Source organism: Camelus bactrianus, chromosome 1 (genome assembly GCF_048773025.1).
Source record: "Camelus bactrianus isolate YW-2024 breed Bactrian camel chromosome 1, ASM4877302v1, whole genome shotgun sequence".
NCBI classification, from domain to species: domain Eukaryota; kingdom Metazoa; phylum Chordata; class Mammalia; order Artiodactyla; family Camelidae; genus Camelus; species Camelus bactrianus.
In genome coordinates this window covers 92,169,375-92,184,856 of record NC_133539.1, presented here as the reverse complement: position 1 = coordinate 92,184,856, position 15,482 = coordinate 92,169,375, and the positions used below count along the sequence as shown (strand labels likewise).

At 41.6% G+C, this 15,482-nt stretch overlaps 1 protein-coding gene across 7 annotated transcripts in view; it reads left to right on the top strand.

The window, feature by feature from the left end:
• Window positions 1-13,632: 13,632 nt before the first annotated feature.
• The window catches only part of LEKR1 (leucine, glutamate and lysine rich 1), a 254,695-nt gene continuing 252,845 nt past the window's right edge, over window positions 13,633-15,482 (top strand). For 6 of the 7 annotated variants that reach the window (XR_012508923.1, XR_012508921.1, XM_074369025.1 and 3 more), the window contains exon 1: window positions 13,633-13,857. Coding sequence is in view for 4 of the 7 variants with exons in the window: in XM_074369025.1 (XP_074225126.1) it covers window positions 13,649-13,857 (209 nt within the window). In the remaining 3 variants the exon portion in view is untranslated. The remainder of the gene's footprint in view (window positions 13,858-15,482) is intronic. The other variant, XM_074369014.1, reaches the window with a different exon arrangement.

Below are 15,482 nucleotides of genomic sequence, written 5' to 3'. Positions count from 1 at the left end.
GGCTTCTGGATTTGAAGTCTTACTATTTTTTTTTTAACATTTTTCATTGATTTATAATCATTTTACAATGTTGTGTCAAATTCCAGTGTAGAGCACAATTTTTCAATTATACATGAATATACATATATTCATTGTCACATTCCTTTCTCTGTGAGCTACCATAAGATCTTGTATATGTTTCCCTGTGCTATACAGTATAATCTTATTTATCTATTCTACAATTTTGAAATCCCAGTCTATCTCTTCCCACCCCCCACCCCCTTGGCAACCACAAGTCTGTATTCTACGTCTATGAGTCTATTTCTGTTCTGTATTTATGCTTTGTTTGTTTGTTTGTTTAGATTCCACATATGAGCAATCTCATATGGTAATTTTCTTTCTGGCTTACTTCATTTAGAATGACATTCTCCAGGAGCATCCATGTTGCTGCAAATGGCGTTATGTTGTCGGTTTTTATGGCTGAGTAGTATTCCATTGTATAAATATACCACATCTTCTCTATCTAGTCACCTGTTGATGGACATTTAGGCTGTTTCCATGTCTTGGCTATTGTAAATAATGCTGCTATGAACATTGGGGTGCAGGTGTCATCCTGAAGTAGGGTTCCTTCTGGAAATAAGCCCAGGAGTGGGATTCCTGGGTCATATGGTAAGTCTATTCCTAGTCTTTTGAGGAATCTCCACCTGTTTTCCACAGTGGCTGTACCAAACAGCATTCCCACCAGCAGTGTAGGAGGGTTCCCCTTTCTCCACAGCCTCTCCAGCATTTGTCATTTGTGGACTTTTGACTGATGGCCATTCTGACTGGTGTGAGGTGATACCTCATTGTAGTTTTGATTTGCATTTCTCTGATAATTAGTGATATTGAGCATTTTCTCATGTGCCTATTGATCATTTGTATGTCTTCCTTGGAGAATTGCTTGTTTAGGTCTTCTGCCCATTTTTGGATTGGGTTGTTTATTTTCTTCTTATTGAGTCATATGAGCTGCTTATATATTCTGGAGATCAAGCCTTTGTCGGTTTCATTTGCAAAAATTTTTTCCCATTCCGTGGGTTGTCTTTTTGTTTTACTTATGGTTTCCTTTGCTGTGCAGAAGCTTGTAAGTTTCATTAGGTCCCATTTGTTTATTCTTGCTTGTATTTCTTCTAGGAGAAAATTTTTGAGATGTATGTCAGATAATGACATTTAAATTTCTTCTTTGCTCTAATGATCTAATTCTATAATAGGGAGTTGGGGAGATGGAGCAAATATAACACACCTATTTTTTTTTTAATTTAAAAAAAAGACAAAGGGATTTGCTGCCACGATTGGTGATTAGTCTTTGTATACTGAATTCCAATATTCCGAAAGGGCAATTTACTTAGAATAGCAACATAAGTATGATTCTCTAATAATCTTATGGTTAATTTTGCTCGACAATGCCCCACCCTACCGCCAAATATCCTGTCAATTCTAGTAATAGTTCCAGTATTTTCGTCTATTCCTTATAATTTTTCAAAAAACTCATTGGGTCGGGGTAAGACAAAGCTTAGCTCTATTAGTCAAGTGTTCACAGCTCTGCTACTAGTTCTCACTTTATAAATTGAGGCCTTTATGGAACAAATCCAATGCTGCCAAGCACTCAGTTGTTTTAGAGAATAATCTTTTCCTTGCCCACTGAGCCAAAAACCAAACCATTCTCCAGTTGTTACCATACCAGAGATGAGAAAACAGGCTCAGGTAGTAATATGACCAGGGCACATAGCCAACAAACGGCTGAGCCTAGTCCTGAGCTTTTTAAGGTGCTTCTGTATCTTACTATTAATCTTATCAAGCAATTGGTACCTATAATCACATGCCCCATCATGTATTACACAGAAAGTTAACATGCTCCGGAAATCGCATGCACAGCACATAGTAGAATTAAGAACTTTTCCATCAGAAAATAAAAAATTTCTTATTTACATTTAAACAGATTTGCCAACAAAGACAAATATTATAAATCTAAAGTGATCAGCCTCAGAAGGCACAGTGAAAAACACCACAGTAGGTGAATGAATTCAGCAACTCTTAAAAACAAAGGTTCTTCAAGACTCAGATCTTCTTTATGCCCCGCTATTTCAGTCTGAATTCTAAAAGACAATCTGTCTACTTTGTGTCTGACTTATTTTCCTGTTAGACAGGAACTGGAATTTGAACTTTGCTCTCCAAAAGCCAAAGGCCAACTAATTTAGAAGGAGACTCTCAAAATCAATGATGGTTGCTTCTAGTTTCATTAGTTCTGTCTAAAGTGATTAAAGGATCTGATTCCCAGATAACCATGATCATTACTGCTATTTTTACAAATCATGTTAATTTCCATACTTCATTCTGATCACTTGTGGCATTCCTGAGGCAAGTCTGGATTCATGCAGCATTCCAACTCCGAGTGCCTTTTCAAGTTTCCAACAGAATCCTGTGCTGGTGAGTGATGATACCTTTATTGGAGTAGCCCCAAGGTGTGAAGCTGTTTCCTGTGGCTGAGACTCAGCCCAACCCCTCCACTTGTTGAAACATCTGCAAATACTTTGTTCAGTTCCAAGGCATCTGACCACAGCTAGCCTCCCATCTGGATTGCTTCCTTTTTCCTGATTGCTCACGTAAGGCATCAATAATCTAGGAAGGCACTGAGCAAGAGAGAAGCTGGAAGGGCCGAGGGATTAGACTGAAGTGCTTGGACGTTAAAGTTCTTAGGGTTTTCTCTCTCATTCATTAATTGATTCATTCAGTCGTCACTGTTGGGTGGCACTAGCAATGCAAATATCAACAAGAAGCAGTCTCTGTCATCAAACAGGAAACAATCTATTGCATGCTACATTTATTGTCTGAGGTAGGGAATTATGTTAATCAGTCTACAGGAATAAACTATATTTACCAGGTGTCTTCTATGTGTAAAGTTCCACAATTGCTTTAATTCTTATCTTTGGTAGCTATAAGGCTTATGGAATATATTACTTAATCTCTTTGTTTCCCTACTTTGAAACTACATAAAATTGAAAGCAATACTTGCTAAAGAATTTTATAAATAATAATAATAATAATTAAGAAATAACACAGGAATCTTTACTTGATAAGAAAGCTGATAAATTATGTAGTGCTGAGTAATCATATTCCTTCATATACCTCATTCACTTTAGGCTGTATGTTAAGCTACAAAACTATCTGCTTAACTATTATTAGAAAGAGACTATATTTTAAAAGATGTTAATGCAGATGGATCATTTTTATACTCTTCAATGAAATTAATTCCAAGTTTAAAAAATATATTTATATTATGCATACATTTGCACATTTTAGTAAGTTACATTTAAACTCTCATTTTCTTATAATTAAATCATACAAAGATCTAATTAACTCTGTCCCAGGAGTTGCTGGGCAATAATTATACCTTCAAAGCACCAGGAGATTTAAGGTGTAGGCAGGGTGGGGCTCATCCACCCAGGATTTCAAAAGCACATGGTTCTTCAGGTCCTGTTGGGGCTTATCTATTTGCACGTCTTCCCTGCAGGAGTTTGGACTAATCAGGTCACTACATCTTGACTGCAGTCTCTACCACTCATTGTTCCCAATACGATTTAAATGTCAACAGACCACAGAGAAGTTAGCAATGGGAAAAGGAAAAGGCTTTCATACCAACCAAGACTGTCCCCAGGGTTCAGTAGGACATAGATCCTATATCAAATCATCTAATATCAAACCCTACAAATGAGCTCAGCCAAAAGGTTGAGCCATGTTGTCTGACAGTATCACATTCTCTAGTTGCAATGCAATCCTGAGGCAACCTGTAGTGAGTTGACAGTTCTTCCAGTTTGCTAAAATGGAAAAGGCAGGTTGTTGCTCCAGCAGAGTTTCCCTTTTGCTGCAGAACATTTCACACAGCATCAGCTAGTCTTCATCAATCTGGATATTAACTGGACATCTTGGGTGCTGATAGGGGTTAGCTCATTTCTCCTTCAGCCACTGCATTCTATGGTGCTTCATTCAAATTTAAAAAAAAGACACCCCTTCCTTAGGTGGATAGTATATTATCTTAGCAGGTGGAGGTAGGGGCTGGAGTTCAAAGCCTACCCACCTCCTCTGCCAGGCACCATTATTCAATCAACAAACTGCACAGGTGTAGGTGCCTGGGCAGAAAGGGTATGCAGAGCCTGACAATGATGGCAGAGGGCATTAAGAAAGATGAGGGCAATGTTGATGTGGAGAATAACGGAAAACGGGCAGTATTGGGTGGTTCTGCCTTAAGATTTTCTAAATAGAAGAGACTGATTAAGTATGGTATCTGCCTTGTGAGTCAAGTTAAAGCCACTTACCACTCTGGTGACTTCCTTTCCCTCTCAGGGAATCTCTTCTAAGAGCTGAGACGAGGAGCAGGTGTTATATTCACACAAAGATGAATATACCATATTACTATTCCTAAGGTGATCTGCATTTAAATAGAGGCCCAAAACATTTAAACATTAAGTAATCAGTCAGTTTTGTCTTTCCACTGCTCTATCCCAAACACCTAGAACAATGCCTGACACACAGTAGGCCCCTTAGTATGTTGACTAAATCTCTAATCCTAGACTTTCAGTCACTGAGCAACAGGAAATTACACCAAGAAGGTCTCCTGCTTTCAAGATTCCACAGATCAAATTAGAAAGTCACCAAAAATGAGTTTTCTCCTAAGCACTTCATAGGCCGGAGGTCTCAGCTCTCTTATAAAATACCATCACCACAAATACTCTAATACCAATTATTTAAAACTTCCACTGCACATCATGAACTATTTGTCAACCGACAATGAAATGTCTGTAAGCCAAATATTTTATGTAAGGATGCAGCCTCCCACACTACAGTTCAGTACTTAGTAGACTAAGTACAAATGAAAAAAAACTTGGTGGCACAGTTGTATTTAAACATTATGTTATACTTTTGTAATTTTATATCTGGGTTGCCATAATAGTAGTATATTATAATATTTGAACGTATCATCTTCCTCCAAAGATCTCAAAGCACCTTTGGTGAGTAACCAATAGTCCTCCCCACACCTCCGAAGTAGGTATGCTGTGAGCATTATATCCATCATACCAGGATCACACGTGAGTCAGTGGCAGGGCTGCATGACTCACTCATGACACTTCAGTTCACAGCTTAAACCATCAGGGAGTACTGCCTACAAATTCATTCATTCACTCATTCATTCCTTCTTTCAAAACATTCATTTGATGCAGTTAGGCTCAAGACCGTATTTCCTTACTGAACTTGCATCAGATGAACATTATAATCTGTTAAAATTTTTTTCTCATAATACTTAAAATTCATAGCAGAAATTTTTCTTCCCATGGTGATTAATCCTAATGTTTCATAGTGGTATACCTACCAGTGAGTCACATGGATATTAAGGAAATGACTGAAACACAAACAATTTTAAAGATATACTTCTCTCTCATGTTGTGGATGTTAATCATGTGTCTATACATAAGACTTTTTTTTTTTTTTAGTGTTTGCCTGGTACAGCTAAATACTTGCGTTTTCTGTGTCTAATTAGAAGTTTCCGCTGTGTATTATAGTTGAGTTGGTACAAGATGTTCAAGACCATGAAAAGATGAATGTAATGGCTTCCTCGTGTTATGGTCTGAATTTTTTTTCCACTTCATTAGTCCTTTTAAGTAATCACACTGTTTGTACCCTGACTTTCTTTACTGAACTCACAATTATTCCTCTTGCCAAACCATGCCCCCAGACTTGAATGTATAAATTAAATCTCATGCACGCATATGCAAGCCGTGTGCACTGCCCGTTAAACAAAGTAATATGAACAAATTAAAGGCACATTTTAACGACCTTTGAGTTCGGTGTGTTATAGTGGTTTTCTGTTACCTACTGGGCACAGTATAAGACATTGATTCACAGAGGTCATTTTCAGTGCGCTGCTCGCAAACCGGTTTGTTCATCCAATCCAGCCCCCTAACTGCGCAGGTTGCATTTTGTACGGTTTTCCTCTCGGGCTCTTCACCCCGTGGAAGGGGCTGATTCACCCCCAGCTCCCTCTGCCGAAGCCGGAGCCGGAGCCGGCGCGGCCAAGGCCACCGGGCAGAGCGGGCGTGCGGCCGAGGCCGGGCTGCGTGACAGGCTGCACTTCCCAGCCCCGACGCTGTGGTAACTGACTGATCTCATCGTCTCTCGTCACGACACGCGCTGCCTGGGCTGCACGCGGCATAGCGTGAGAGGCGCCGGGGCCGCGGGCGCGCCCATCCCGGAGCCTTCGTGCGGACGCGCCCCGCTGCCCCTCCGAGGCCCGCCGCGCAGAAAGCCCAGTCTGCTTATCACCACACCACCGGGTGTTCTCAGGCTGCAGAAAGACGGCCCCCCGGACGTCAGCAAATAACCTGACCTCCCAGGCGGTGGTCTTCGCTCTTTTCGGCCTCGGCGGACCCTGCCCCTCGCCGCCCCCTGACGCACAGCTGCCACCCCCGCATCGGAGTTCTGGGGAAGGCGCCGAGTGGCCGGGGTCAGTCGCCGGGCAACGCCATTCGCCTTCCGTGCGCCCCTGAGGGTCGGTGCGCGCCCGGTTCCCGGCAGGCGGGGCTGTGGTGGGGGCTTGGGACTCCCTTCCTGGTGTCCCTGTCCCGGGGCGGGTCGCCCGCGCCCCGTTCCGCGCAAACCCCGGAGGGCGCGAGGACGCTACGCAGCTGTGGCTCCCGAAGGAGCGACCTGATAACGGCAGGCGGCGAGCAAGCTCAGGGGCTGCTCTGGAAGCCGAGAGGGGTCCGCAGGGCGAGACTGATCCCTTGCCCGCTCCGCTCAGCCCTCGTCCCGCCGCCCGAGCTGTTTACTTTACAGCAGCGGTGCTGGGCACTTTCCGGTGTTAAAATGAGGGCATCGGCCGCTCGGGCTCAAGTCAGCGGGGGTCGGGCGGAATCAGGATTCCTCGAGGGATTAGGCGGCCGTGTCTGCACGCGAGGCGGGCTCCGGGCTCGCCAGGAAGCGCGAGTGAGTGCGGAAGCGGCGAGAGCAGGAGGCGGGGGCGGGGCCGCGGGGTTGCGTGACCCGCCGCCCGGAGGCCGCACGCACTTCGTGCCCCGGACAGCCCTGCCTTCCTGGCCCACCGCCGCCGCCGCCGCCGCCGGGCAGCAGCGCAGGTGCTGGAGGGCGGCGCCCGGTTTCCACTTTTACAACCGCAGCGGGGAGGGGAGTCACGCTGTATTTCTGGGACAGGGAGTGAGTTCACCGGGGAGGACACGCCGTCTCCTTGTTATCGGGACGTGGGTAACATTCGGTAATAAAACCCGCTCAGACAGGATGTATTAAACGAACTGGGAACCAGAGGCGCTCTGTCAATAAGCAGTCGTTCTGGGGAAGCTTTCCAAGGAAAGCTTTAAATTAAGAGGAACAGCACACAGGTGCAGTTCGTGTGACATGCTTCCACAGGAAGGAACCAGAGCAAGGACGGCGGCTTTGCGACGCAAGTTTTGCCCACTCTACACAAAGCTTAGTAACAGAGTCGTGATGCTGTGCAAACTTACACTCCTGCTAGGAGCGTTCTGTCTAATGTTTTATTTTAAAAGAAGAGGTGCCTGGTTTCTTTGACATACTAACTGGAAAGATCTCTTTTATATGGCGAGTCGAGTCCCAAGGACGTTTAAAAAAACAAAACAAAACAAAACTAACTGGCTTTATAGGACGCCATGAACCAAGTTGCTTCTCAAAATCATGTGAATAAGTATTTATTTCATTATCTATTTATATGATTCAAATGTTTGTAGATTTGGTGATAAATGAAGTTTGGAGGGCAAAACAAAAATATCCACACTAGGACAGTTTAACACGCAAAACTACTCCAGTTGACTGAAAGCTCTCGAAATTTCACATTAGCTTATTTTATTTATTTAAATAAATAATGTTTTGATTTGGTGGATCACTGCTTCTATTTATTTCCCTATTATTATTGCCGTTGGGCTTACAGTGCTTAGTTAGACACACACACACACACACACACACACACACACACACACACACACATTTTGTTGTAAAAATAACACACCATTACAGAGGGGATTCTCTCCAGTTATGACACCTACCATAAACTCCCAGGAAGCTCTTTCAGAATACACATGTTCACCTCTCAATTTATCACATGTGGAAACGGAGCAAGATTCACTGTTTAACATTGAAATGTTCTCCCGCCTAACTCAGATTCTCACTTGTATATATAGGAATGTTTATTTTGTCTGCTAGGATTCTTCCTTTCTGCCCCTCCTCCTTGGGTTCTGCTTCTGCCTCTAGTCTTCTAGACGTGTAATTAGCAAGGGAGGTGTCATGATGTGTGGCCTTGACTCCTTGGTCACAACAACTAGTCAGGAGGTGTGTACCTGACTCCTGCCTTCAGTGATTTGGTCAAGGGTGTGTAACTCAAGGTGTGCTAAACAGTCATTTCCTGGCATTTTTCTAACGAGGTTGGGAACAGAAGTCCCCTATCTTCCTATTGGTGTCAAAACTGGACTGTCAGCCACCACTGCCCCACCATGTGCAGACACTGTAAAAGAGAACAGAAACAACTTTCAGTGAGTGGTAGACTCAAAGGACTGAGACATTCCATGGCTTTTTAGAGTTCCAGAGTTCTCAAAGCAGTCCTGTTTCCTGCTTTCTTGAAGCTTAGTTATTCAGTTATTCTGTTGAGTCTGTGAGGTACCCTGATATCCCAATAGAATACATATTGGTAGTAATAACTAACAAACATATATTTAGAATGCTATTTGGAATATATTTTTTAAAATTTATACTACTACTTGTAATTTGCTTTTTTCACAGAACAATCCATTGGGACATTCATCACCAAAGAACTACATCATCATTTTTAACAGCTGTACCATCTTCTTGTTTGATAAATCAGTTTATTTCATGTTGGTGTTTCTGATTTTTAAACGTTATAAACAAGACTGTGATGAACACTAAATATATGTGCTAATAAGAAACAACTTTCCCAGAAGCTTCCAGCAAACTGTTTGGTCATAATTGGGTCATAGGCCCACTCCCAATTTAAATCCCTAGTAAGGGGAAGTGGCTGGCAGAACTGACCTCATCTGAGCTAATTTCTGGAGTTGGGCTGATGCACGTGTGTTTAGGGGTGGAGGGGGAGAGAATGGTGATGGGGTCAGGATTTCTGAACAAAAGATAGAAGGGGAATCAGGTGTCCACTACAATTGTTCTCAACATTTCAAGGTGTTTAAAACATAATAAATATTAACTTTTCACACTAAAAGCAGTGTTTAAGACTGCTAGTTGCTCTACACCCTTGGAAATCAGGGCTACTATAATTACATCTATGTGATCTGATAATAATGTTTGATTTTTTTTATCAGTAGTTCATAAGGAAATATCTTTAAGATGATTCACAACTCCTTATTTGATGGCATTAAAGTATTCTATTAATAGAGATATAATAAAATGACAGGAAAATTGCTCTGATTTGATTCATATAAATTCTGCAGCTATCTAAAATTATAGGTACAGAAACATGAGATTTATCTCTAAAAAGGTAGAATGAAATCACTTCTGTCAATCACTTATCAAAATAAATGTGAATTAGACTTTTAGATGCTTCATTAGAATCTCATGGAAATCTCAGAAATAAGCAATAATTTCATTTAAAAAGCAAGTTCTTTAAAAATTTTTTTTTTAATGCATAAAACAGTTATCAATTTTCAGTCTTTGGATTTACTAACATGTTATAGACTAGATATTGGATGATAAGTTTTAAAGAATATATTTTAAATAAAAAAGTTCTGGGGATGTAATGTTCAGCATGGTAACTATAGTTCATAATACCATACTGTATATTTGAAAGTTACAGAGTAGATCTAAGAGCTAAAAGAGTAGATCTTAAAAGCCCTCAACACAAGAAAAAAATTTGTGTCTACATGTGGTGATGGATGTTAACTATACTTACTGTGGTGATTATTTTACAATATAAACAAATACTGAATCATTCTATTGGATATCTGGAACTAATGTTACATGTCAGTTATATCTCAATTTAAAAAATAAATATATTCATGTAACAAATATTGAATTACATTTGGTGCATAGTACATTTTTGGGTAAAGCTCTTTATCAATAGTGAAGACGCCACAAGAGAATACACTTATGATCATCAAAGGTTTCACTGTAGTGCTTGAATTACTTTTAATACTTGAGAGCAGATGTTAATTGCTTTAAGACCTGACTTGTCCCATTGGAAGTTATGTTCAGTAATTATATTCGCTGGGCTAAAGAGTTCAGAACACAATTTATTCCTGCACAGATGACAAAACATTTGAACTCCTAGAGAGAAATGCTATTTAAACATTGTGACCTTCATTTTATTAGGTACTCAAGTTTACACTGCACATGTGATGGATTAAAAAATATACAGAGTATAAATCCACAAAGAGTATTTTGTCCTCAAGCCACCTCTTGACCAGAGTTATTTGGGGTTCAAAACAGACAAAATGTTTTACAAAGGAGTCTAACTATTGATTAGCAGTTTAAAAAAAATTAGGAAAGAAAATCTAATCCATACCTTGGTAGGAATAAAATGTGTTGCAAGCAGTCACTAGTAGCTGACCCTTTAAAAAAAACAACTGGAAGCTGTATGGGAAAAGTTATGAAAACAGTAAGTATAAAACAAAGTTATGGTCCCAGAATTAAATACCTTTTGGGTATTTACATACGTTACTAATCCAGAGAGGACTGATGCCCCGTGGGTACTGGCTGGCTGGCAGAATCAACAAACACACTACCGAGGCCCAGGTGATTCTGCTAACACTCACATTCCATCCAAGCATATTTCAGTGCTCATGTGCAGGGCTATGCCCTTGGCCACTTCCATCATCTGGGTGAGAGTAAACAATAAGTAGGATCTGATTGAGTTCCATTTAGAAAGATTCTCAATAAATAAGACATTGTGTATCAGATGCCTGACAAATAAAAAGAGCCCAATAAATGTTAGCTTTTTAAAAATTCTGCACTTGCATTGGATGGAGCCCAGAAATAGCACTGAAACCACTGTTGCTTCTAATTTGGGAGACCTGTCTGCAAACATTTTATTCAAGCTTTTGAGGAGATAGTGTTGTACTGTGTTCTGATTCACAGGATAAAAATAAAGTTGGGCTAACCCTAATTTTGCCATGCTTTCTTTTGAGCTCACTTTAAAATTAGCAATCTTGGGTAGACTTCCTGATATTTGTATCAGATTTGCAGACAAAGTACCTATTCTTACACATGCTTTTCATGTGGGGAGGGGAGTGGCGGGGTGAGGAAAGGAGGGGCATAGTACTACTTACCAGAATGAAGGGGATGAATGACAGTGACCTGCTGGATAAATATCTTAGGTAAATTCAAATTCATACAGAAACAGAAGCACAAACACCGTGTTCTCATAAACGTTAATACTACAACACAAATGTCAGCAGGCCACGTGGAAAGACCTAGTTTAGTCACTTTACAGAGACTCTACTCTCAGAACTAGGGAGTATTTTTTTTCCTTTCAGTATTTTTTTTTTCTTTCATTGACCCACAGGGGAAAAAAAACAACAAAGGGTCACAGAAGAGGTTAAAAGGAACTTAATTTGGCTATCAGTGATTATTTTTAAAAGTCACAGTAAAAAGTGAAACTTGGCTGATTTAAAATTTAAGAAGTGGATAAAACAAAACTTTATTCAATAAGTCCAATGATGTGAATATTTTAAACTCCACTTCAGTTCCAGTATGGCCAATAATGAAGTGAGGAAAAGAAGTGGAAAAACAAAAAGAACAAGGAAAGAGACCTGGACAGAGATAAATGGAGAGACTGGGACCAACTGAGAGCCAAGAAAAAACACACACCAACACTGGGGAGAGGCTTACCACTTTTTTTTTTAAACTTAAAAAAAACCTATTTTGTAACACCCTGTCACAATTCATCTGTCCTCTGGTCTTCAGGAATAAGTTTCCACTGCTACCTTTTAACAAGGGCTGTTCTTCATAATTTATCAACTCTCTTCACCCTTGAATTTTTACCAGGCCTACCAAAGTTCAATAGGACTTTAATGATGAAAATGTTCTGTATATGTGCTGTCTTATGCGGTAGCAATATGTGACTACTGAACACTTGAAATGTGGGCAGTGCAATAAAGAAATGGAATTAAAATTTTTATTTCATTTTAACCAAATTAAGTAGTCAAATGTGGCTCTCTTACTGGACAGTAAGAGACACTGGACAGTGTAAAGGTCTAAGGGACATTTACAGTGTAAGGAAAATTGTTCTCAAGGCCAATGCAGAGCTGAATAAGCACACATGAAGTCAGATCACACGGTGATTTATAATACAGCCTTGCAGCTGGACCTTCTCCCTTCCTTAAAGTTTCCTTTCCTTATCATATGCACAGAGTACTCAATAAATATTATTATTGCTAATAATCATACTATAGCCAAACTAGCCTCAGAAGAGTGATCTTGCTTCAGGTGTACGATTCCTGTTCCAGATAAAGCACTTGATGGATGTAGATGAACTGTTTTTTTTTTTTTTTTGTGCTCTATACCTAACCCCTCACTGTTACAAAATAGTAACAGTCTTACTTTCACTGTCCCTCAAAGAAACAGCCTGAGGATGAACAGCTGACAGTTCTTTGCGCTTCTCATAAACATGCAGTGCTTGACCATTTCATCTGCTATCCTCTGCTCCCTTTAATCCTCTAATTATTCTTTATCTTTCCCAGATGAAGAAAGCTGTCCTCTTTTATAGAGTGGAAACAGAAAATCACTGGTAGGCGTTGGGGCAAAAATATCGGTCAGGTTACATCTATCTCTAAGACTTTCAGTGCTTTGAGGAGCAAGGATTTATAACTGTTCAGTACTCCACGCTGTCATTTTCATTAATAAATAGCTATCAATCAGCAATTTGACTACTGTCCCAGCACTGCTCTCTGCATCATTTGATCACTTCTCTAAATCACAGGTTTTAATTTTCTTTGTCTTTACTTAACCTTACTTCATTCAATTGTAGTAAGTCTCTTTCCTTGCTAGCAAGCCGCGAATGTTTTATTTCTTGGAAGAGCTGATTTTGGACCTTATAAAAGCCTCAAAAAGGAAAGATCCGTACTATGAATGCGTTGCCTGCATTGATTAGTCACTGAGCATCACCCCGGCCTGGTTATGCAGTGCTTGTTGGGTAGTAGGTCATCAATAAACTTTGTTTTGAACTAAGTAAGGAAAAGTAAGTCACGTCTAAAGGTGGGCAGCCTTCTATAATTGTGGACTACAGTCTCAAGATACCTTCTGAACTCAGCTCTTCATCTTGACTACTTTTGGACTAGGATGAAAATTTTACTATTTCCTTCCCAATCAACTTGCCCTTCCTGCAACGACTGCGACCAGAGCTTCCCTTTACACCCGTGAACTCTATAGGCATCGCTCTTCTTTCCCTTAAGAACAAAAACTGTCCACTGCTGCGTCCGCTACAAGGGCCCTGGATCCAGTGGTGAGAGGTAGAACTTCGGCCTTCACCCGACCCAGTCTCTCCAACTCGCCGCAGGACTGTGGCTGTCTCCCTCCAACCACCATAACTCTAGCCCGCTCTCCCCCACCTTGCCCTTCGCGCCCTTAGCGCCCCTCGACTCCCTCTCACAGCATGCTGCGCAAGACGAGCCCCTTCGCGGACCACCAGCTTTCCCGCTTCCGCCCGGCGCCTGTGACCGGGGCGGCGCAGAAGAGCCCCGCTTCCGCGTCGGCGACGGCGTGGGCCGTGACGTCATCGCGCCCTGACGTCAGGTCGACGAGCAGCACGGTCTCCTGGGAGACCGGGAAAGCCGTTTCGCACCCGGCGGAATCGAAGTCTAGGTGAGAGGCAATGAATGGCTTCCTTGAGCCCCGGGATGACCGGGTTCCCCTGGGCGCAGTTCCGGAGCGGAGGCGTGCTGGCACCCGGGGAGAAGGCCAGAAAGCCGCGCTGTGGCGCCTCGCTCAGAGGGTGGGCCCCGTGCCTCGCCTCTGGCCCCCGCTGCGGCCCGTGTCCGGACGCTCTTTTCTTCCCCGGAGTGCGCGGCTCGGTTTCACTCCCGCACTCTCCTCCTCCTCTTCTTCCCATGGCAGGTCCTGAGGGAACGAGGTTAGATAGGGACAGGTTTCAAAACTCTTGCAGCCGTTTTGGCTGGATGTGCACTTGGTTTCTACTTGGAAAATCCCACCTCGCCCTTCAGAAAGGTCTTAGGACGTGAACACTCTCTTCAAGTGACCTTGCCCTCCTCATCTGGGGTGATTCACACCAAAGGAATAGCGCTTTAGGGAACGACCTGAAAGCGGAACGTGAGATAATGGCCCAGCTTGACACTTGGGTCAGGAAGGGAATCAGAAGTGAACAATCAAGGAAGTTTCTGTATTTTTGATATCTTCCTTGTGATCCTGTTAGAGAGCAGGTTCACAAATACCTGCGTGGTTGCTGCAGGTTATAACCACACCCCTTGTCAAAGGAAAGTGCGTAATGTGAAAGAATAAAGGGGACTCATTGGATTAAAAAAAAAACCCGCAAAATAACGTAAGGGTAAATTAAAAATTAAAAAAATTTTCCTCTTGCTAAAGGGAAAGATACCCTCTTCCCTTTCTTGGGAAGCCTCCTATTTGTGAATGCTTCCTCTGCCCCTTTAATATGTATGCAAAACTTTTAAAGACCCAGAATGTTTCTCTGGAGGACCTGGGAGCAGTTTCTTTAACATGTAAACATCAAAGAAGATAGGGTCCCTCTCTCCATATCACCTTGAGAGTTTAGCCTAAGCGCCTTACTTTTAGTCACCCAACTGCTTTGTCACAGAGATTTGTATTCCTTAGAGCAAATGCAATTAGCTAGCGCAGGTGGCTACTTCAGTTACCAAATGAATTTAAAACGAAGTGTGAAAGAGAGTATAGCAAGCTATGTTGAGGACAAGTTACCATTTATCTTGAGGACATGTATGTAATGGATTGTATCTCTTGGCTGTATAAAGAGTGAGATTTCCTTCTGTCTTTGTAATCTCATTAACATATTAGCAGTGTTGTGCATCACAGTCCAGTTAAATGCTTATTCAGTAATAAAATTGTTTTCTTTCTGCATCCTGGAGAGATTTCCTTGATTGGCAGGATATTTTATTTTTAATTTTTCCTCAATAGTCAGATCTATCAATTCTTTCCATTCAGTATAGTAACTAGGCCACAAAGTTGGAATAGATTTACAATGACGGTACTAAATGAAAACGGTTTGCCTTGTTTATACTGTCACTAGATCCATGCTCTCAAATTTATACATGGAATTTTAAAAGGAGATTTAGTTGGTAATTTTAGGGAAGATTCTGCTCCCAATAGAGTTTAAGATAATGTCATCTTATTTTACTGATGGTGAACCCATTGTACAATGGCAGAAATGAGAATAGTGAGCTTTCTGTGAATAATGAGCTCCTGCCACATCACTGTGACAGTCTGCCAAACATCAGATT